A 21,330-nucleotide genomic window follows, 5' to 3' on the forward strand; every position below is an offset into this window, starting at 1 on the left:
CAAGGATGCTGTGGGATACCCCAAGGATGCTGTGGGATACCCCAGGGATGTTGTGGGGATGCCCCAGGGATACCCCAAGGATGCTGCAGGATGCCCAGGGATGGATACCCCAAGGATGCTGTGGGATGCCCAGGGATGGATACCCCAAGGATGCTGTGGGATGCCCAGGGATGGATATCCCAAGGATGCTGTGGGATCCCTGGGCATCAACCTCCAGGCCTGGAGCTACACAAGGTTGCCCAGGGCCCCAGCCAACCTGGCCTTGAACACCCCCAGGGATGGGGCACCCATCCCCTCTCTGGGCAGCCCCTTCCAGCCCCTCACCACTCTCTCTGCAAAGAACTTCCCCCCAATATCTCCTCTCCCCCTTCCCTCCTCCAGCTTCACTCCAGCCCCTTGTCCTGCCAGTCTCTGCCCTTTAACAAGCCCATTCCCCTCCTGTTCCTCTGCTCCCTTCAGGGACTGGAAGGTGCAATGAGGTCCCCCCACAGCCTTCTCTTCTCCAGGCTGACCCAGCCCAGCTCCCTCAGCCTCTCTCCATAGGGGAGCTGCTCCAGCCCCCTGAGCATCTTCATGGCTCCTCTGACCCCTCTCCAACAGTCCCACATCTTCCTTGTCCTGGGGCCCCAGCTCTGGACACAGGACTCCAGCTGGGGCCTGACAGGGCAGAGCAGAGAGGGACAATCCCCTCCCTGTCCCTGCTGCCACCCCTCTGCTGATGGAGCCCAGGATCCCATCGCCCTTCCCAGCTGCCAGAGCCACTGCTGGCTCAGGGGAAGCTTCTCCCCCCCCAGAACCCCCAGATCCTTCTCAGCAGGGCTGCTCACACCCCTCTGCCCCCAGAACACCATCCCACACCAGGTCCCAGCAGCAGCGAGCGGGATGCGACTCCCTCCGGCCACAGCAGATCCGGATCCTGCCGCTGCCACCAGCAGCTCCGGGCAGAGCTGGTGATGCTGGGATGAAGCTGAGGATGAGGAAGGGATGCTGCCATCCCCTCCTTCCCTGGCTGCCTCTTTCCAGCCTCTGAGTCGTGACGGCAGCTTGGCTGCTGCCACGGAGCCCGTGTGGGAGGGGGGTGTATTTATAACACCAGGTCCTACCAAAATAGGGGCTGGAGGGAACAGCCGGCGCTGAGGGAGGGGTGGGATGCTGGGTGCTGCCAAACCGTGCCAGCTAACACAGCCCTGAGGTGGGGGGGCTGCCTAGGGACCCCCTGCCTGGGAGGGAAGGACTCACAGACAGGCTTTTGCCTCGGATGATGTCACAGCAGCTGAGGTCACCACGTCCTGACTCCCCATCTGTGGCCTCAGGGGTCACTGTGTCCCCATCACCACACATCACCAGAGTTTGGGGTCCGTCCCTACACCATGGGGGTTGGGGGGGGGTGATGCTCTGCCCCACAGCAGACCCCCACATCCCCAGGACGTGCCCCTATGGTGGCAACAGGCTCCCACGACCACCGCAATGCTGAGCTCCACCATTGCAACAGGTACCCAAAGAGGCATCACCCCCTATCCCACCCCCCCTTATAAACCTCTCTCCAAGATTTCGGGGTGCCCCAACTTCTCACCCCTGGGGCTGTATCCCACTGCCTGTGGCCCCCGTGCTGAGCAGGCATCGGGGCTGCGGAGTCTGGGTGGGATGTGGTACCCGGGGAATGTGGTACCCAGGGATGTGGTACCCGGGGATGTGGTACCCGGGGATGTGGTACCCAAGGATGTGGTACCCAAGGATGTGCTACCCAAGGATGTGGTACCCAGGCTGAAATCAGTGCCTCTCTCTCCACATATTTATAGCACTCCAGTGTATATATTTTAGCTGGGAAGACAGGATGAGGCTCCCTGGGGAGCATCCCTGGAGTCGCATTTACAAGGGACCTGCCTTCCCTTTACGGCGCTCATTTGCATGTGATATACATATGCACAGAGGGATATAAATAAGAGTGGAGGCAGCAATAAACTGCAGGTATTTATCATACTGCTGGCTCTAAACGAGGGGGGGTGATGGTGCTGAGCATGGAGCATGGCACTGCGCCGGAGCACCGGGAAGGGCACCCGGCATCAGCTGCCCCCATCCCATCCCATCCCATCCCATCCCATCCCATCCCATCCCATCCCATCCCATCCCATCCCATCCCATCCCATCCCACCCCATTTCCCCCCCAAAATTTAGGACCAAGGAAATAGGGGGTGTGAGTAGAGAAGGGAACACCCAGCCCAGCCCTGAAGCCTGCGCCCCCATTCCCCCTCTCCAAGCTCGCCCTGTCACGGCCCCACCACAGCCTCCTTGCATCCACCAGTGTTATTTTATATGATGTAATTACTCTGGCAATTAATCAATTAGATGAGGAGTAACGTCTCCCATGGGGCCCCCCCTCCCCCGCCTCCCCCATTGCAGATCCCCCTCCTCGCAGAACCAAGGGAGGGAAGGGAGTGTGGGAGGATGAAGCATGGGGGGGAGCGAGATGCTGGGGTTGGGGGGGGATGATAGCCCTGGGGTGCCAGGGACCCCACAGCACAGGGACCCTATGGCACAGGGACCCCTACAGAGCAGGGACCCCTACAGAGCAGGGACTCTATGGCACAGGGACCCCATGGAGCAGGGTCCCAATGGCACAAGGACCCTATGGCACAGGGACCCCCACAGAGCAGGGACCCCACAGCACAGGGACCCCTATGGAGCAGGATAGCCACGGCACAGGGACCCCATAGAACAGAGACCCCTATGGCACAGGGACCCCATGGAGCAGGGACCCCATGACACAAGGACCCTATGGCACAGAGACCTCCATGGAGCAAGGTCTTCAAAGCACAGGGACCCCATGGAGGAGGGACTCCCATGGCACAGGGACATGATGGCCCTGGGGTGCCAGGGAGCAGGGACCCCACGGCACAGGGACCCTATGGCACAGGGACCTCCATGGAGCAGGGACCCCACAGCACAGGGACCCCCACAGAGCAGGGTCCCCATGGCACAAGGACCCTATGGCGCAGAGACCTTCATGGAGCAGGGACCCCCACGGCACAGGGACCCCCATGGAGCAGGGACCCCACGACATAGCGACCCTATGGCACAGGGACTCCCAGGGAGCAGGGTCCCCATGGCACAAGGACCCTATGGCACAGGTACCTCCATGGAGCAGGAACCCCACAGCACAGGGACCCCCACAGAGCAGGGTCTTATGCAGGGAAAGGGGTTCATTTTTCAGCACTGTAAACTGGGAGAGGCACAAGCCCCACCACCCAAACCCTGCCTGACAGCTGCTCTTGTGGGCACGGTGATGGGCACAGTGATGGTCATGGTGATGGGTACAGTGATGGTCATGGTGATGGCTATGGTGATGGTCATGGTGATGAGTATGGTGATTGGCACAGTGATGGTCATGGTGATGGGTATGGTGATGGTCATGGTGATGAGTATGGTGATGGGCATGGTGATGGGCACGGTGATGGTCACAGTGATGGCCATGGTGATGAGTATAGTGATGGCCATGGTGATGGTCATGGTGATGGCCATGGTGATGGCCATGGTGATGGTCATGGTGATGCATATGGTGAAAGGCACGGTGATGGCCATGGTGATGATCATGGTTATGGTCATGGTGATGGTCATGGTGATGGGCACGGTGATGGTCATGGTGATGGGCACAGTTCTGGTCATGGTGATGAGTATAGTGATGGTCATGGTGATGCGCATGGTGATGGTCATGGTGATGGTCATGGTGATGGGCACGGTGATGGTCATGGTGATGGGCACAGTGATGGTCATGGTGATGGGTACAGTGATGGTCATGGTGATGGCTATGGTGATGGTCATGGTGATGAGTATGGTGATTGGCACAGTGATGGTCATGGTGATGGGTATGGTGATGGTCATGGTGATGAGTATGGTGATGGGCATGGTGATGGGCACGGTGATGGTCACAGTGATGGCCATGGTGATGAGTATAGTGATGACCATGGTGATGGTCATGGTGATGGCCATGCTGATGGCCATGGTGATGGTCATGGTGATGCATATGGTGAAAGGCACGGTGATGGCCATGGTGATGATCATGGTTATGGTCATGGTGATGGTCATGGTGATGAGCACGGTGATGGTCATGGTGATGGGCACAGTTCTGGTCATGGTGATGAGTATAGTGATGGTCATGGTGATGCGCATGGTGATGGTCATGGTGATGGTCATGGTGATGGGCACGGTGATGGTCATGGTGATGGGCACAGTTCTGGTCATGGTGATGAGTATAGTGATGGTCATGGTGATGCGCATGGTGATGGTCATGGTGATGGTCATGGTGATGGGCACGGTGATGGTCATGGTGATGGGCACAGTGATGGTCACAGTGATAGACATGGTGATGGGCACGATGATGGTGACAGCAACTCCCCCACAGCTTTCCAAAGAGCCCCGTGGGCAGCCAGGGACACAGGTGGGATCTCCAAACCCTCCATCTGTGCCACGCACCAGGCCAGTGTGCCAGGGCAGTGTGGCAGTTCCGCTGCCAAAGGGGATGGGGCTGATGCCCCGAGCCCCCCAGCTCCCAGTGCTGCCACCAGGACGAAGGGAAGGATGCAGCCAAAGCCCAGGAGCACCCACAGATGCGCTGGATCCGGGGGAAGACAGAAGGGATGCGTCATCTTCCCAGGCTAATTGGCACGTTACCTGCTGCCTTAGCCTGTAATTAATGTGTGCAGCTTGATTAGACAGCTCAGCTGGGGAAGGTGTCCCGGGAGAAGAGCCGGAGTTGTGTGTTCCCCCAGTGCTGAGGGGACCAGTGAAAGCGTGGCCCAGTTTTCCCAGTCCCCAAGAGCCATTCCCAGTGGGGTTTTAGCCCGGCTCAGCGCATCACGGCACTGGGATGTGTGGCACGGGGTGGTCCTCAGTGATGCAGGATGAACCTGTGCAAGCTGTGCAGTGCAGGATGCTGCTGGGTGGTGCAGGATGCTGCTGGGTGGTGCAGGATGCTCCTGTGCAGTGCAGGATGCTGCTGGGTGGTGCAGGATGCTGCTGGGTGGTGCAGGATGCTCCTGTGCAGTGCAGGATGCTGCTGGGTGGTGCAGGATGCTGCTGGGTGGTGCAGGATGCTCCTGTGCAGTGCAGGATGCTGCTGGGCAATGCAGGATGCTGCTGGGTGGTGCAGGATGCTCCTGTGCGGTGCACGATGCTGCTGGGTGGTGCACGATGCTGCTGGGTGGTGCAGGATGCTGCTGGGTGGTGCAGGATGACTCTGGGTGGTGCAGGATGCTGCTGGGTGGTGCAGGATGGTGCTGGGCAATGCAGGATGCTGCTGGGTGGTGCAGGATGCTGCTGTGCAGTGCAGGATGCTGCTGGGTGGTGCAGGATGCTGCTGGGCAGTGCAGGATGCTGCTGGGTGGTGCAGGATGCTGCTGTGCAGTGCAGGATGCTGCTGGGTGGTGCAGGATGCTCCTGTGCAGTGCAGGATGCTGCTGGGTGGTGCAGGATGCTGCTGGGCAATGCAGGATGCTGCTGAGCAATGCAGGATGCTGCTGGGTGGTGCAGGATGCTGCTGTGCAGTGCAGGATGCTGCTGTGCAGTGCAAGATGATCCTGTGCAGTGCAGGATGCTGCTGTGCAGTGCAGGATGCTCCTGTGCAATGCAGGATGCTCCCTTGGGATGCAAGGCAGGATGCTCCTGTGTAACGTAGGATGCTCCTGCACAATGCAAAATGCTCCTGTGCAGTGCAGGATGCTCCCATGCGATGCAAGATGATCTTTGGGAGAGGGAGATGCTGCTGTGTGGTGCAGGATGCTGTGCAAGACGCTCCTGTGCAACTCAAGGTGCTCTTTGGCAGTGGGAGATGCTCCTGCACAATGCAGGATGCTCTTTGGGAGTGGGAGATGCTTCTGCACAAGGCAAGATGCTGCTGTGCAGTGCAGGATGTTCCTATGGGATCCAAGACACTCTTTGGCAATGCAAGATGCTCTTTGGGAGTGGGAGATGCTGCTGTGTGGGGCAGGATGCTGTACAAGACACTCCAGTGCAACTCAAGGTGTTCTTTGGGAGTGTAAGATGCTCCTGCACAACGCAAGATGCTCCCATGAGATGCAGGATCCTGTTTTTGCAGTGCAGGATGCTCCTGTGCAGTGCAAGATGCTCTTTTGGCAATGCAAGATGCTCTCTGGGGAGTGGGAGATGCTGCTGTGTGGTGCAGGATGCTCCTATGGGATCCAAGACACTCTTTGGCAATGCAAGATGCTCCTTGGGAGTGGGAGATGCTGCTGTGTGGGGCAGGATGCTGTGCAAGACGCTCCTGTGCAACTCAAGGTGCTCTTTGGGAGTGGGAGATGCTCCTGCACAATGTGAGATGCTCCTGTGAGATGCAGGATGCTCTCTGGCACTGTGAGATGCTCCTGTGCAGTGCAGGATGCTGCTGTGAGATGCAGGATGATCCTGTGAGATGCAGGATGCTCTCTGGCACTGTGAGATGCTCCTGTGCAGTGCAGGATGCTGCTGTGTGATGCAGGATGCTCCTGTACAACGGAAAACACTCTTTGGCAATGCAAGATGCTCTTTGGCACTGCGAGATGCCCTTTGGCAGTGTGAGATGCTCCTGCACAAGGCAAGATGCTCCCATGCAATGCAGGATGCTGTTTTTGCAGTGCAGGATGCTCCTGTGCAGTGCAGGATGTTCTTTGGCAATGCAAGATGCTGTCTGTGTGGTGCAGGACGCTGTGCAAGACACTCCTGTGGAACACAAGGTGTTCTTTGGCAATGTGAGATGCTCCTGCTCAATGCAGGATGCTCCTGTGCCATGCAGGATGCTCTCTGGCAATGGGAGATGCTGCTGTGTGGGGCAGGATGCTGTGCAAGACGCTCCTGTGCAACTCAAGATGCTCTTTGGGAGTGGGAGATGCTGCTGTGGGGTGCAGGATGCTCCTGTGCAGTGCAAGCCACTATTTTGCAGTGCAGGATGCTCCCCTGTGATGTGAGATGCTCTCTGGCAGTGGGAGATGCTCCTGGACAGTGCAGGATGCCCCTGTGTGATGCAGGATGCTCCTGTGTCACGCAGGATGCTCTTTGGGGAGTGGGAGATGCTGCTGTGTGTGGCAGGATGCTGTGCAAGATGCTCCTGTGCAACTCAAGGTGCTCTTTGGGAGTGGGAGATGCTCCTGGACAATGGAGGGTGCTCCTGTGAGATGCTGGATGCTCTTTGGCAGGGTGAGATGCTCCTGCACAATGCAAGATGTTGCTGTGCAGTGCAGGATGTTCCTATGGGATCCAAGACACTCTTTGGCAATGCAAGATGCTCTTTGGGGAGTGGGAGATGCTGCTGTGGGGTGCAGGATGATCCTGTGCAGGATGCTCCAGTACTGCACAAGATGCTCTTCAGCAACACAAGATGCCCCATGCAATGCAGGATGCTCTTTGGGAGTGGGAGATGCTGCTGTGTGGTGCAGGATGCTGTGCAAGATGCTCCTGTGCAATGCAGGATGTTCTCTGGCAATGTGAGATGCTCTTTGGGAATGTGAGATGCTGCTGTGTGGTGCAGGATGCTGTGCAATATGCTCTTGTGCAACTCAAGGTGTTCTTTGGCAGTGGGAGATGCTCCTGCACAGTGCAGGATGCCCCTGTGTGATGCAGGATGCTCCTGTGTCATGCAGGATGCTCTTTGGGGAGTGGGAGATGCTGCTGTGTGGTGCAGGATGCTCCTGTGCAGTGCAAGCCACTATTTTGCAGTGCAGGATGCTCCCCTGTGATGTGAGCTGCTCTTTGGCAGTGGGAGATGCTCCTGCACAGTGCAGGATGCCCCTGTGTGATGCAGGATGCTCCTGTGTCACGCAGGATGCTCTTTGGGGAGTGGGAGATGCTGCTGTGTGTGGCAGGATGCTGTGCAAGACACTCCTGTGCAACTCAAGGTGCTCTTTGGGAGTGGGAGATGCTCCTGCACAATGCAGGATGCTCCTGTGAGATGCAGGATGCTCTTTGGCAGGGTGAGATGCTCCTGCACAATGCAAGATGTTGCTGCTGTGTGGTGCAGGATGTTCCTATGGGATCCAAGACACTCTTTGGCATTGCAAGATGCTCTTTGGGAGTGGGAGATGCTGCTGTGGGGTGCAGGATGCTGTGCAAGATGCTCCTGTGCAACTCAAGGTGCTCTTTGGCAGTGGGAGATGCTCCTGCACAAGGCAAGATGCTCTTTGGGAGTGGGAGATGCTGCTGTGTGGGGCAGGATGCTCCTGTGCAGTGCAAGACACTATTCTGCAGTCCAGGATGCTCCCCTGTGATGTGAGATGCTCTCTGGCAGTGGGAGATGCTCCTGCACAGTGCAGGATGTTCCTGTGAGATGCAGGATGCTCCTGTGTCATGCAGGATGCTCTTTGGGGAGTGGGAGATGCTGCTGTGTGTGGCAGGATGCTGTGCAAGATGCTCCTGTGCAACTCAAGGTGCTCTTTGAGAGTGGGAGATGCTCCTGGACAATGCAGGGTGCTCCTGTGAGATGCTGGATGCTCTTTGGCAGGGTGAGATGCTCCTGCACAATGCAAGATGTTGCTGTGCAGTGCAGGATGTTCCTATGGGATCCAAGACACTCTTTGGCAATGCAGGATGCTCTTTGGGAGTGGGAGATGCTGCTGTGTGGGGCAGGATGCTGTGCAAGACACTCCTGTGCAACTCAAGGTGCTCTTTGGCAGTGGGAGATGCTCCTGTGCAGGGCAAGATGCTCTCTGGCAATGGGAGCTGCTGCTGTGTGGTGCAGGATGCTCCTGTGCAGTGCAAGCCACTATTTTGCAGTGCAGGATGCTCCCCTGTGATGTGAGCTGCTCTTTGGCAGTGGGAGATGCTCCTGCCCAGTGCAGGATGCCCCTGTGTGATGCAGGATGCTCCTGTGTCACGCAGGATGCTCTTTGGGGAGTGGGAGCTGCTGCTGTGTGGTGCAGGATGCTCCTGTGCAGTGCAAGACACTATTCTGCAGTCCAGGATGCTCCCCTGTGATGTGAGATGCTCTCTGGCAGTGGGAGATGCTCCTGGACAGTGCAGGATGCCCCTGTGTGATGCAGGATGCTCCTGTGTCACGCAGGATGCTCTTTGGGGAGTGGGAGCTGCTGCTGTGTGGTGCAGGATGCTCCTGTGCAGTGCAAGACACTATTCTGCAGTCCAGGATGCTCCCCTGTGATGTGAGCTGCTCTTTGGCAGTGGGAGATGCTCCTGCCCAGTGCAGGATGCCCCTGTGTGATGCAGGATGCTCTTTTTGCAGCACAGGATGCTCCAGTGTGACACAGGATGCTCCTCCGCAGTACAAGCTGCTGCTGCGTGGGGCAAGACACCCCAGGAGATGCAGAAGGGGTGCATCAGCACTCCCAAGGGGGTTGTGGGTGTCCCTGACGCCCCAAAATCCTGGCTCCAGAGGCAGCAAGTCGCCTGCTCAATATCTCCAACCTCCAAAGGGCGAAGGAGGCGGCCGGGGTGGCTCAGAGCTGCACCCCACGGGTACCCTCAGTGGCTCTGGGGACCCCCCAAGAACAGCGGTGCCTGGTGGTGGGGGGGGGTGTGGGCTGAGAAAGGGGGGGTTTATTCCCACTTTGGGAACTTTTTTGGAGCCCAACCAGCCCCCGGGAGCGGGCGACAGCCAGTCGGTCTCCACAGCAACGGGGATTAAATATAACTCGCAGCGAGCGAGCGCGCGCGCGCTCCCCCCGGAGCCATCCATTTCCAGGCCACCCCAGCACCCTCCCAGCCCCCCCTTCCCCTGAAGCAGAAAGGCAAAGCTGGAGCTTCCCTGGGATCTACCAGGGCAGAGCTGGGTGAACCAGTTCATCTTGCAGTGGGGAGGAGGGGGGTAAATCCACCGCTGCGCATCCCCCGAGGACCCCACCAGCGAGGAAGAAGATGGAGAATGAGGTGCTTACACACCACTTCTCCCATTAAATACTCACTGAGGGAACGAAGCAAATCCCTCCCAAAATATAGGGATAAGCATCTCCCAGAGCTCCAAGTGTGACCTTGGAGAAGGGGAGGGGAGGAGGAGGAAGGGGTCCCGTGCGGGTTTCTCACGGCGGCACCAGGCTTTGGAAAGCAGAGCTATTTAAATCCAGCTCAATTCCTCCTCCTGAGCACGTGGGAGGTTTTAGAGCTCCTTAAAAATCTCAATGTCTCCCAGCACAGGCAAAGGGAGGTGTGGGGGGGGAGGTCTCATTTCCCTGTCTTTTGCAGCTGACTTTAACGAGGGTTAATTATAAATAAGACGGCGCCGCTATTTATACGCCGCGAGCACGCGGAGAAGGACGGGTTTAGGACACGCTTCCCACACACCAAGAGCCTGGGGATGCTCCTGGTCCATGGGGATGAGCTGTTCCCAAGGAGAGAGGGGAGGTTTGGAGGCTCCTGGGGGTGTGGGGGGGGTCACTGGGTGGACTGGGGGGCCCAGGGGGGCTGGGTCAGTGGTTGGAGTCGGAAGCGGCACCCGGAGGTGTGGTGGGAAAGGGGTTGGGGGTGTGGGGGGTGTGGGTGCAGGAAGGGTGGCAGGTTGCTGGTGATGGGCTGGGCACTGGCTTTGTCAGGGTATGTGGAGGATGTGGGGACAAAGGGACAGGGAGAGACATCCTGACGCCATCACATCCCAACTCCACCCCATCCTGACGCCATCACATCCCGACTCCATCCCATCCTGATGCCATCACATCCCGACTCCATCCCATCCCGACTCCATCCCATCCTGACTCCATCCCATCCTGATGCCATCACATCCCGACTCCATCACATCCCGACTCCATCACATCCCGACTCCATCACATCCTGACGCCATCACATCCCGACTCCATCACATCCAGGCTCCATCACATCCTGATGCCATCACATCCCGACTCCATCACATCCCGACTCCATCACATCCTGACGCCATCACATCCTGACGCCATCCCATCCCGACTCCATCACATCCCGACTCCATCCCGACTCCATCACATCCTGACTCCATCCCATCCCGACTCTATCCCATCCTGGCTCCATCCCATCCTGACTCCATTACATCCCAACTCCATCCCGTCCTGACGCCATCACATCCCAACTCCATCCCATCCCGACTCCATCCCATCCTGGCTCCATCCCATCCCGACTCCATCACATCCCAACTCCATCCCAATCTGCCTCCATCCAATCCTGACTCCACTACATCCCAACTCCATCCCATCCCGACTCCATCCCATCCTGACTCCATCACATCCTGACTCCATCCCATCCTAATCCCATCCCATCCTGACTCTATCACATCCCGACTCCATCACGTCCTGACTCCATCCCATCCTGACTCCATCCCATCTCCACTCCAACCCATCCTGACTCCATCCCATCCCCACTCATCCCATCCTGACTCCATCCCATCCCCACTCCATCCCATCCTAATCCCATCCCATCCTGGCTCCATCCCATCCTGACTCCATCCCATCCCCACTCCATCCCATCCCCACTCATCCCATCCTGACTCCATCCCATCCCGACTCCATCCCATCCCCACTCATCCCATCCTGACTCCATCCCATCCCCACTCCATCCCATCCCAGCTCCATCCCACCCCCACTCCATCCCATCCTAATCCCATCCCATCCCGACTCCATCCCATCCCCACTCCATCCCATCCCGGCTCCATCCCTTCCTTCCAGCTGGGGAGGTGGTACCTGTGTTTAGGATGCTCTGGCTGTGACACAGCCACCAGCTGGGTGACTTTAGCAAGGGAGTCCTACTGTTGTTGTAGGACCTACTGAAACAACACCCTTGTCCCAGCACACGGGCAAACTGGGATGCACCTGGAGCATCCCTTTGGCATCCCCATCAGCTCCCAGTATGGGATGCTCCTGGGTGTCCCCCCAGTCTCCCCATCTCCTCCCCTCCCCATGCTTCTCTGTGTGCTCCCCAGTTTCAGCTCAGAGCAGCCCCCCCCCCACACACACACCCACCCCTGAGGGCTGGGGAGGGAAGAGGGGGGCACAGGGCATTGAAACATGTGGGAGGCACCCAAACCCCCCCAATCTGGAGTAGGGGTGGGGCAGCAGAGCCTGCTCAGGGTGTTGGGGGTAGGGCTGCTGGGGGGGGGGCAGGAGCAGCCCCCTCCACGTGCCCTGAACACTCAGGTCATCTCCAGTGAGATCCAGAGAATCCCCAGGGTTGGAAGAGCCCTTCAAGGTCACTGAGCCCAACCAGAGCCTCACCCTGCCCAGCCACCTCCAGACCATGTCCCCAAGCACAACACCCACACGCCTCTGAACCCCCCCCTCAAGGGATGGTGACCCCACCACCCTCCCTGGGCAGCCTGTGCCACAGCCCCACAACTCTGCCAGGGAAGAACTTTGCCCTCCCAGCTGAGCTGACCCTGCCCTGGGGCAGCTTGAGCCCATTGCCCCTTGGCCCAGCTCCTGGCCCCTGGCTGCAGAGACCATCGCCCACCTCTCTGCACCCTCCTGGCAGGGCAGGGGAGGTGGGGAGAAGGGCTCCCCTCAGCCTCCTCTTCTCCAGGCTCAACACCCCCAGCTCCCTCAGCTGCTCCTCAGAGGATTTGCCCTCCAGCCCCTTCCCCAGCCTGGTTGCCCTTCTCTGCACTCGCTCCAGGACCCCCATGTCCTTCTGGTGCTGAGGAGCCCAGAACTGGACCCAGTACTCCAGCTGCAGCCTCCCCAGTGCCCAGCCCAGGGGCACAATCCCCTCCCCAGCCCTCCTGGCCACGCTGGCTCTGACACAAGCCAGGATGACATTGGCCTTCCTGGCCACACCGCTGGCTCCTGCTCAGGCTGAGCTCACCCCACACCCCCAGGTCCTTCTGGTGCTGAGGAGCCCAGAACTGGACCCAGCACTCCAGCTGCAGCCTCCCCAGTGCCCAGCCCAGGGGCACCATGTGTGGGTGACTCAAGACGACCCCATTCCATCACCTCCCCAGCACAGAGGCCATGCCAATGGGTGCTCCCCACCCTCCCCTCCCCACACACACCAGCATCCCCAACCCAATCAATGCCCCCAACCCCCACGGTTGACCCTTCAGCATCACCCGCGCTCCCATCACCCACAGCCCCGGGGGGTGGGGATGGGTTGGGGTGGGAAACAGACGACACCCCACTTGGGGTGGGGCTGGGGAAGGGGCTCACCTGCGAGGAGGAAGGTGATGAGGCAGGTTTCCTTTGGCATGAAGAGCTTGAGGCGGGACCCACTGAAGACATACTCCACCACGGCCTCGGAGCGGCCGGCGCGCTGCAGGAAGGGCAGGAACTGCTTCGCCTTCTGCGTGTCCTGGGGAGGGAGGGGAACACACCAGGAATGGGGGGGGGGGTCAGGGATGGGGAGGGATGTGGGAGGCAGGGAGGGATCCCAGGAGCGTGATGGATCACACACCCCCACGGCTGCACCCATGGCCCTGGGTGGGGAGTGGAGGTCCGGCGGCTGCGGCGCTGGGAGGGTGGCTTGGGAGTGGGAAGGGTGGGAAGGAGAGGGAAGGAGAGGGAAGGAGAGGGAAGGAGAGGGAAGGAGAGGGAAGGAGAGGGAAGGAGAGGGAGGAGGGGAAGGAGATTGAAGGAGAGGAAAGGAGAGAGAAAGAGGCAAGGAGAGGGAAGGAGAGGGAGGAGGGGAAAGGAGAGGGAAGGAGAGGGAAGAGAGGGAAGGAGAGGAAGGAGGGGAAAGGAGAGGGAAGGAGGGGAAGGAGAGGGAAGGAGGGGAAGGAGATTGAAGGAGAGGAAAGGAGAGAGAAAGAGGCAAGGAGAGGGAAGGAGAGGGAGGAGGGGAAAGGAGAGGGAAGGAGAGGGAGGAGGGGAAAGGAGAGGGAAGGAGAGGGAAGGAGAGGGAAGGAGAGGGAAGGAGAGGGAGGAGGGGAAAGGAGAGGGAAGGAGAGGGAGGAGGGGAGAGGGAAGGAGAGGGAAGGAGAGGGAGAGAGGGAAAGAGAGGGAAGGAGAGGGAAGGAGAGGGAAGGAGGGGAAGGAGAGGGAAGGAGAGGGGAGAGGGAAGGAGAGGGAGGAGAGGGAAGGAGAGGGAGGAGGGAAAAGGAGAGGGAAGGAGAGGGGAGAGGGAAGGAGAGGGAGGAGAGGGAAGGAGAGGGAGGAGGGGAAAGGAGAGGGAAGGATGGGGAAGGAGATTGAAGGAGAGGAAAGAAGAGGGAAGGAGAGGGAAGGAGAGGGAGGGAGATTGAAGGAGAGGGAAGAAGAGGGAAGGAGAGGGAAGGAGAAGGAAGGAGAGGGTTCTTACCCCAGAGATGTCAGCCACCCGGTGAATTGGCACCTCCTTCTTGCTGTGCAGCCCTTTGCCATTCTTGATGGCCCTGCAAGGGAGAGATGGCACAACATCAGCACCCAGCACCACAGGGACGGTGCTACCCCAACACCCAATGCCATGGCTGGGAGGGGTGGTGTTCTGAAGGGAGCTGAGGAACAGGAGGGGAATGGGCTTGTTAAAGGGCAGAGACTGGCAGGACAAGGGGGCTGGAGTGAAGCTGGAGGAGGGAAGGGGGAGAGGAGATATTGGGGGGAAGTTCTTTGCAGAGAGAGTGGTGAGGGGCTGGAAGGGGCTGCCCAGAGAGGGGGTGGGTGCCCCATCCCTGGGGGTGTTCAAGGCCAGGTTGGCTGGGGCCCTGGGCACCCTTGTGTAGCTCCAGGCCTGGAGGTTGGTGTCCCTGCCTGTGGCAGGGGGGTTGGAGCTCTGGGACCCTTGGGGTCCCTTCCAATCCAGACCAGTCTGGGATTCTGTGATCCCCGGAGCCAACCCCGATGTGGCTGGAAGGGATGGTGTTATCCCTGATGCCCAACCAGAGAGAGAACAGCTGGCTCGTTAGCCCACTAATCCCAATTAACAGCTTTGGATGCGAGCTCAGCATGGGCCTGATGAGATGGACCACTGGTGCCCTGGGCTGGGCACTGGGGAGGCTGCAGCTGGAGTGCTGGGTCCAGTTCTGGGCTCCTCAGCACCAGAAGGACATGGGGGTCCTGGAGCGAGTGCAGAGAAGGGCAACCAGGCTGGGGAAGGGGCTGGAGGGCAAATCCTCTGAGGAGCAGCTGAGGGAGCTGGGGGTGCTGAGCCTGGAGAAGAGGAGGCTGAGGGGAGACCTTCTCCCCACCTCCCCTGCCCTGCCAGGAGGGTGCAGAGAGGTGGGCGATGGTCTCTGCAGCCAGGGGCCAGGAGCTGGGCCAAGGGGCAATGGGCTCAAGCTGCCCCAGGGCAGGGTCAGCTCAGCTGGGAGGGCAAAGTTCTTCCCTGGCAGAGTTGTGGGGCTGTGGCACAGGCTGCCCAGGGAGGGGGCTGAGTCCCCAGCCCTGGGGGTGTTGAACAGAGGGGAGATGAGGTGCTCAGGGAGCTGGGGCAGCACAGGACAGGGACAGTTGGACTCGATGGTCTCAAAGGGCTTTTCCAGCCTGGGAATTCTGGGATTCTGGGATGCTGGGAGCCAGGAAACTCCCCAGCAAACCCAGCCAGGGTTTATGAGCCCCAGTCCCCACCCCAAGCACCACAGGATGTCCCTCTGCACTGGGCTGGGGGTGCCTCATTTTCTCCCCACGCTCCAAGATGCTCCTGGAATCAAAGCAAGAAGCTGCCAACCCCCCCAACCACCCCCCCAGATCCCCTCCTTCCCCACCAACACCAGTCCTCCAGCTCCAGCAGCGGGCTGGAAAGAAAACCTCCTCATTTTCCAAGCCCACCTCATAGCTGCTCCCAGGAGAGCAGCACGAAGCCCTTCAGAGCAGGCTGTGATGATAATAAAAATACAAGGGGAGGGGGGGGATTCAAAGCCCCCCCCCACTCCCCCCATGGCTTTGTATGGCAATGGATGTGCTGAGCTGGAGCTGGATCATTCCAGGAGCTGTCTGGAAGGGAGGGGGGTTGCAAAGCTCAGGCATTGATCCAGCACCCAAACATCTCCAAGCCCCCTCCCTCAGCACCCTGAGCTCGCCCCAAATCTCCTGCTCCCCTCAAGATCCTGGTTCTGATCCATCCTCCCCCATCCTGGCTCCAGCATCGTCCTGGAGCTGCTGCCAAGTCCTCTGCCCATGGGAGGCAGCAGCCCCCAGAGCAGGGTGTGCCACAGCAGGCACACTCAGGTGAGCAGGGACACCTGAGTTTCATGATAGTTGGGATATCTGAGCATCCTGATAGGATATCTCAGCATTCCAATAGGATAGCTGAGCATCCCGATACTGGGGATATCTGAGCATTCCAATAGGATAGCTGAGCATCCCGATAGGATATCTGAGCATCCTGATATTCAGGGTATCTGAGCATCCTGATACTCAGGGTATCCAAACATCCCAATACTAGGGATATCTGAGCATCCCAATAGGACATCTGAGCATTCCAATAGGATATCTGAGCATCCTGATATTCAGGGTATCTGAGCATCCTGATACTTGGGATATCTGAGTATCCTAATAGGATATCTGAGCATCCTGATATTCAGGGTATCCAAGCATCCCAATAGGATATCTGAGCATCCCGATAGGATATCTGAGCATCCTGATATTCAGGGTATCTGAGCATCCTGATATTCTGGACATCCAAGCATCCTGATACTGGGGATATCTGAGCATCCCAATAGGACATCTGAGCATTCCAATAGGATATCTGAGCATCCTGATATTCAGGGTATCTGAGCATCCTGATATTCTGGACATCCAAGCATCCTGATACTTGGCATATCTGAGCATCCCAATAGGACATCTGAGCATTTCAATAGGATATCTGAGCATCCTGATACTCAGGGTATCTGAACATCCTGATACTCTGGACATCCAAGCATCCCAATACTGGGGATATCTGAGCATCCCAATAGGACATCTGAGCATTCCAATAGGATATCTGAGCATCCTGATATTCAGGGTATCCAAGCATCCCAATATGATATCTGAGCATCCTGACACTCAGGGTATCTGAGCATCCTGATACTCGGGATATCTGAGTATCCTAATAGGATATCTGAGCATCCTGATATTCAGGGTATCCAAGCATCCTAATAGGATATCTGAGCATCCCAATTGGATATCTGAGCATCCTGATACTCAGGGTATCTGAACATCCTGATACTCTGGACATCCAAGCATCCCAATACTGGGGATATCTGAGCATCCCAATAGGATATCTGAGCATCCTGATACTCAGGATATACATGCATCCCAACACTCAGGATATCCAAGCATCCTGATATTTGGGACATCTGAGCATCCCAATACTTGGGATATCTCAGTATCCTGACATGAGGGATCCTGATATTCAGGGTATCCAAGCATCACAGTACTCAGGATATCTGAGCATCCCGATATTCAGGGTATCCAAGCATCCTGATACTGGGGATATCTGAGCATTCCAATAGGATATCTGAGCATCCTGATACTTGGGATCCTGATATTCAGGGTATCCAAGCATCCCAATACTCAGGATATCCAGGTATCCCAATACTCAGGATATCTGAGCATCCCAAGATTTAGGACATCTGACCATCCTGATCCTCATGAAATCTGATTATCCCAACATTCAGGACATGGAAGCATCCCAAGCATCCCTGCTCTTGCAGCTGGGAAGGGCGATGGGATCCTGGGCTCCATCAGCAGAGGGGTGGCAGCAGGGACAGGGAGGGGATTGTCCCTCTCTGCTCTGCCCTCCCCAGCTGGAGTCCTGTGTCCAGAGCTGGGGCCCCAGGACAAGAAAGATGTGGGACTGTTGGAGAGGGGTCAGAGGAGCCACAGAGATGCTCAGGGGGCTGGAGCAGCTCCCCTGTGGAGAGAGGCTGAGGGAGCTGGGCTGGGTCAGCCTGGAGAAGAGAAGCTGTGGGGGGACCTCATTGCACCTTCCAGTCCCTGAAGGGACCCCAGGAACAGGAGGGGAATGGGCTTGTTAAAGGGCAGAGACTGGCAGGACAAGGGGGCTGGAGTGAAGCTGGAGGAGGGAAGGGGGAGATGAGATGCTGGGGGGAAGTTCTTTGCAGAGAGAGTGTTGAGGGGCTGGAAGGGGCTGCCCAGAGAGGGGGTGGGTGCCCCATCCCTGGGGGTGTCCAAGGCCAGGTTGGCTGGGGCCCTGGGCAACCTTGTGTAGCTCCAGGCCTGGAGGTTGGTGTCCCTGCCTGTGGCAGGGGGGTTGGAGCTCTGGGACCCTTGGGGTCCCTCCCAACCCAGCCCAGTCTGGGATTCTGGGATTCTATGATTCAGGACACCCGAGCTCAACCCCCCTCCCACACCCCCCTCCCCAAGAGCGCAGCCACAGGCTCCATCCACCGCATCCAATCCCGGGTTATCCCAGTGCCCAGCTGGTGGATCACCCACGCTGGAGCTCTCTGAGGTGCTGCAGCTCCCTGAGATGCTGATTTCATGCCAGGCACATCCCGCTTCCCAAAAGGCACATCCCAGGGGCTCAGCACCCAGCAAGCTGCTGCCCGCTCAGCCCACGCCGGGTTGGCGGTGCCGGGTGGGAATTTGGGGAGGGGGGGAAAGGGAGTGTGAGAGCCCATTTATCCTCCAGCCCCCTCAGAAGCCAGCGGGCTGCAGGAAGCAGAGCTGAGTCTGGCAGGAACCTCGCTGCAGCCCCCTCTCCAAGCTGCTCTTCCCGGCTGCCGGCACCGCACCGGCTGCCAAACTCAGCGCCGAGGAGGAGCTGAAATCCCACCCTGCCGCCGCCTCCGGTGCAGCCAGAGCCCGACCAGCACCCGTGGGAGCCCAGAGTGGTGTTTGGTGGGGTGGGGGGTTGGGAATTGGGATGGGGAGGGGGGGAGAGCTGAGCTCAGGAGGAGCCTGAGAGAGAGGATGGGGTGCCTGTTGCTCATCCCCATGGGGTGTGAGAGGATGGGGGTGCGGGAGGAGGGGGGTGCAGCAAGCTCTGGGGTGGGGATGGGGGGCAGGACCCAGCCCTGGGGTGAGGGGGCACTGGGATGAGGTGGGGAGGGACAATGAGGTGGCATCTTGTAGGGAGCTGGAGTGGGCACAGCTGGAACACACACGTCTGGGTGTGCACAGCTGGAATATGCCTGTTTGGGTGTGCACAGCTGGAACACTTATGTTGGGCCTGTGAACAGCTGGAGGACACGTGTCTGGGTGTGCACAGCTGGAACAAGAGTACCTGGGCATGCACAGCTGGATTGGACATGTCTTGGTGTGCACAGCTGGGTGTGCACATCTGGAACATGCCTGTCTGGGCTGTGCACAGCTGGACCACACCTGCATCCCACGCGTTTGGCTCATGAACAGCTGGACTGTGCACATCTGGATGACTCATCTGGACCAGGGGCACTTGGACCACGTGCGCCTGGATTGCAACCTCAGCTGTGCACACCTAGAGCATGCACACCTGGAGTGTGCACACCCGGAGCAGGCACACCCAGAGCGTGCACACCCGGAGTGTGCAACCTCAGCCGTGCACACCCGGAGCATGCACACCCAGAGTGTGCACACCCAAAGCACACACACACGGAGCAGGCACACTCAGAGCGTGCACACCAGGAGTATGCAACCACAACCATGCTCACCCAGAGCATGCACACCCAGAGCATGCACACCCGGAGTGTGCACACCAAGAGCAGGCACATCCAGAGCGTGCATACCCGGAGTGTGCACACCCAGAGCATGCACACCCGGAGTGTGCACACCAGGAGCAGGCACACCTGGAATGTGCACACTTGGAGCGTGCAACCTCAGCCATGCACACCTGGAGCGTGCACACCTAGAGCGTGCAACTTCAGCTGTGCACACCCAGAACACCCACACCCGGAGCGTGCACACCCAGAACGTGCACACCCAGAACGTGCACACCAAGAGTGTGCAACTTCAGCCATGCACACCTGGAGCAGGCACACCCGGAGTGTGCACACCCAGAGCACACACACACGGAGCGTGCACACCTAGAGTGTGCAACTTCAGCTGTGCACACCCGGAGGATGCACACCCAGAGCATGCACACCCGGAGTGTGCACACCAGAAGCAGGCACACCCAGAGTGTGCAACCTCAGCCGTGCACACCCGGAGCATGCACACCTGGCATGTGCACACCCAAAGTACACACACCCGGAGCGTGCACACCAGGAGTGTACAACCTCAGCCATGCACACCCGGAGTGTGCACACCCAGAGCATGCACACCCGGAGTGTGCATACCAGAAGCAGGCACACCCGGAGTGTGCACACCCAGAGCGTGCACACCCAGAGCGTGCACACCCAGAGTGTGCATACCAGAAGCAGGCACACCCAGAGTGTGCACACCCAGAGCGTGCACACCCAGAGCAGGCACAGCTGGACCATACAACCTCCACACCCGAAGCACGCCCACCCGGAGCAGGCACAGCTGGACCACATCTGGAGCAGCTCAGCACTGGGGAAGGGGTCCAGGGGTCCGGCACCCACCGTCCCTTTGTCAGGCAGCAGGACAGGCAGCGCACCCCTCGCCCACCTGGGCACCCCTTTTGCCCCCATCACCAGCAGCGCAACACCCGCCCGGCAAAGGATACAGCAACGGATACAGCAAGACTCCACCGGGCTCAACACCCCAGGGAGTGGAATTGGGGGGGGTCTCTGAGCCCCCAGGGGCTGTGAGATTCCCGAACAACCTCCTGGGTGTTTTCCAGAACCATTCCCTGCCTCCCAGCAGCTCCGGTGGAGAACCCACCGCGCGGCGTGATGATGCTTCCCTGACCCAACTCCAGCACCGATGCTGAGCCCAGCTGGCTGCTCAGGGGGGATTTTGGGTGGGGGGTGCTGTGTGAGGGGCTGGGGGGATGTCAGGAGAGGAGCTCCCAGAGGATAAAGGATGCTCGGACACAGAGGATAAAGGATGCAGGGCAGTGACCCTAGAAACTGGTTAACAGACCGTAGCCAAAGCTACCTGATGGGGTTCAACTCTGGGAAGTGTCAGGTGTTGCACTTGGGCTGGAGGAATCCCAGACACAGATCCAGCCTGGGAGAAGAGCTCCTGGAGAGCAGCCCTGCTGAGAAGGACCTGGGGGTTCTGGGGGGGGAGAAGCTTCCCCTGAGCCAGCAGTGGCTCTGGCAGCTGGGAAGGGCGATGGGATCCTGGGCTCCATCAGCAGAGGGGTGGCAGCAGGGACAGGGAGGGGATTGTCCCTCTCTGCTCTGCCCTGGGAGGCCCCAGCTGGAGTCCTGTGGCCAGAGCTGGGGCCCCAGGACAAGAAAGATGTGGGACTGTTGGAGAGGGGGCAGAGGAGCCATGAAGATGATCAGGGGGCTGGAGCAGCTCCCCTGTGGAGAGAGGCTGAGGGAGCTGGGCTGGGTCAGCCTGGAGAAGAGAAGGCTGTGGGGGGACCTCATTGCACCTTCCAGTACCTGAAGGGACCCAGGAACAGGAGGGGAATGGGCTTGTTAAAGGGCAGAGACTGGCAGGACAAGGGGGCTGGAGTGAAGCTGGAGGAGGGAAG

At 58.8% G+C, this 21,330-nt stretch overlaps 1 protein-coding gene across 1 annotated transcript in view; it reads right to left on the bottom strand.

Annotated features, from left to right (window-relative positions):
* The window catches only part of SND1 (staphylococcal nuclease and tudor domain containing 1), a gene marked incomplete at its 3' end in the record, with an annotated part of 86,381 nt that overhangs the window by 5,002 nt on the left and 60,049 nt on the right, over positions 1–21,330 (bottom strand). Inside the window, exons 14-15 of the mRNA XM_084263974.1 lie at positions 14,182–14,254; positions 13,095–13,236 (exon numbers count right to left, since the gene is read on the bottom strand). Of these exons, the coding sequence (XP_084120100.1) occupies positions 13,095–13,236; positions 14,182–14,254 (215 nt within the window). The remainder of the gene's footprint in view (positions 1–13,094; positions 13,237–14,181; positions 14,255–21,330) is intronic.

This window comes from Gallinula chloropus (genome assembly GCF_964237585.1).
Source record: "Gallinula chloropus genome assembly, chromosome: 1".
Lineage (NCBI taxonomy): Eukaryota > Metazoa > Chordata > Aves > Gruiformes > Rallidae > Gallinula > Gallinula chloropus.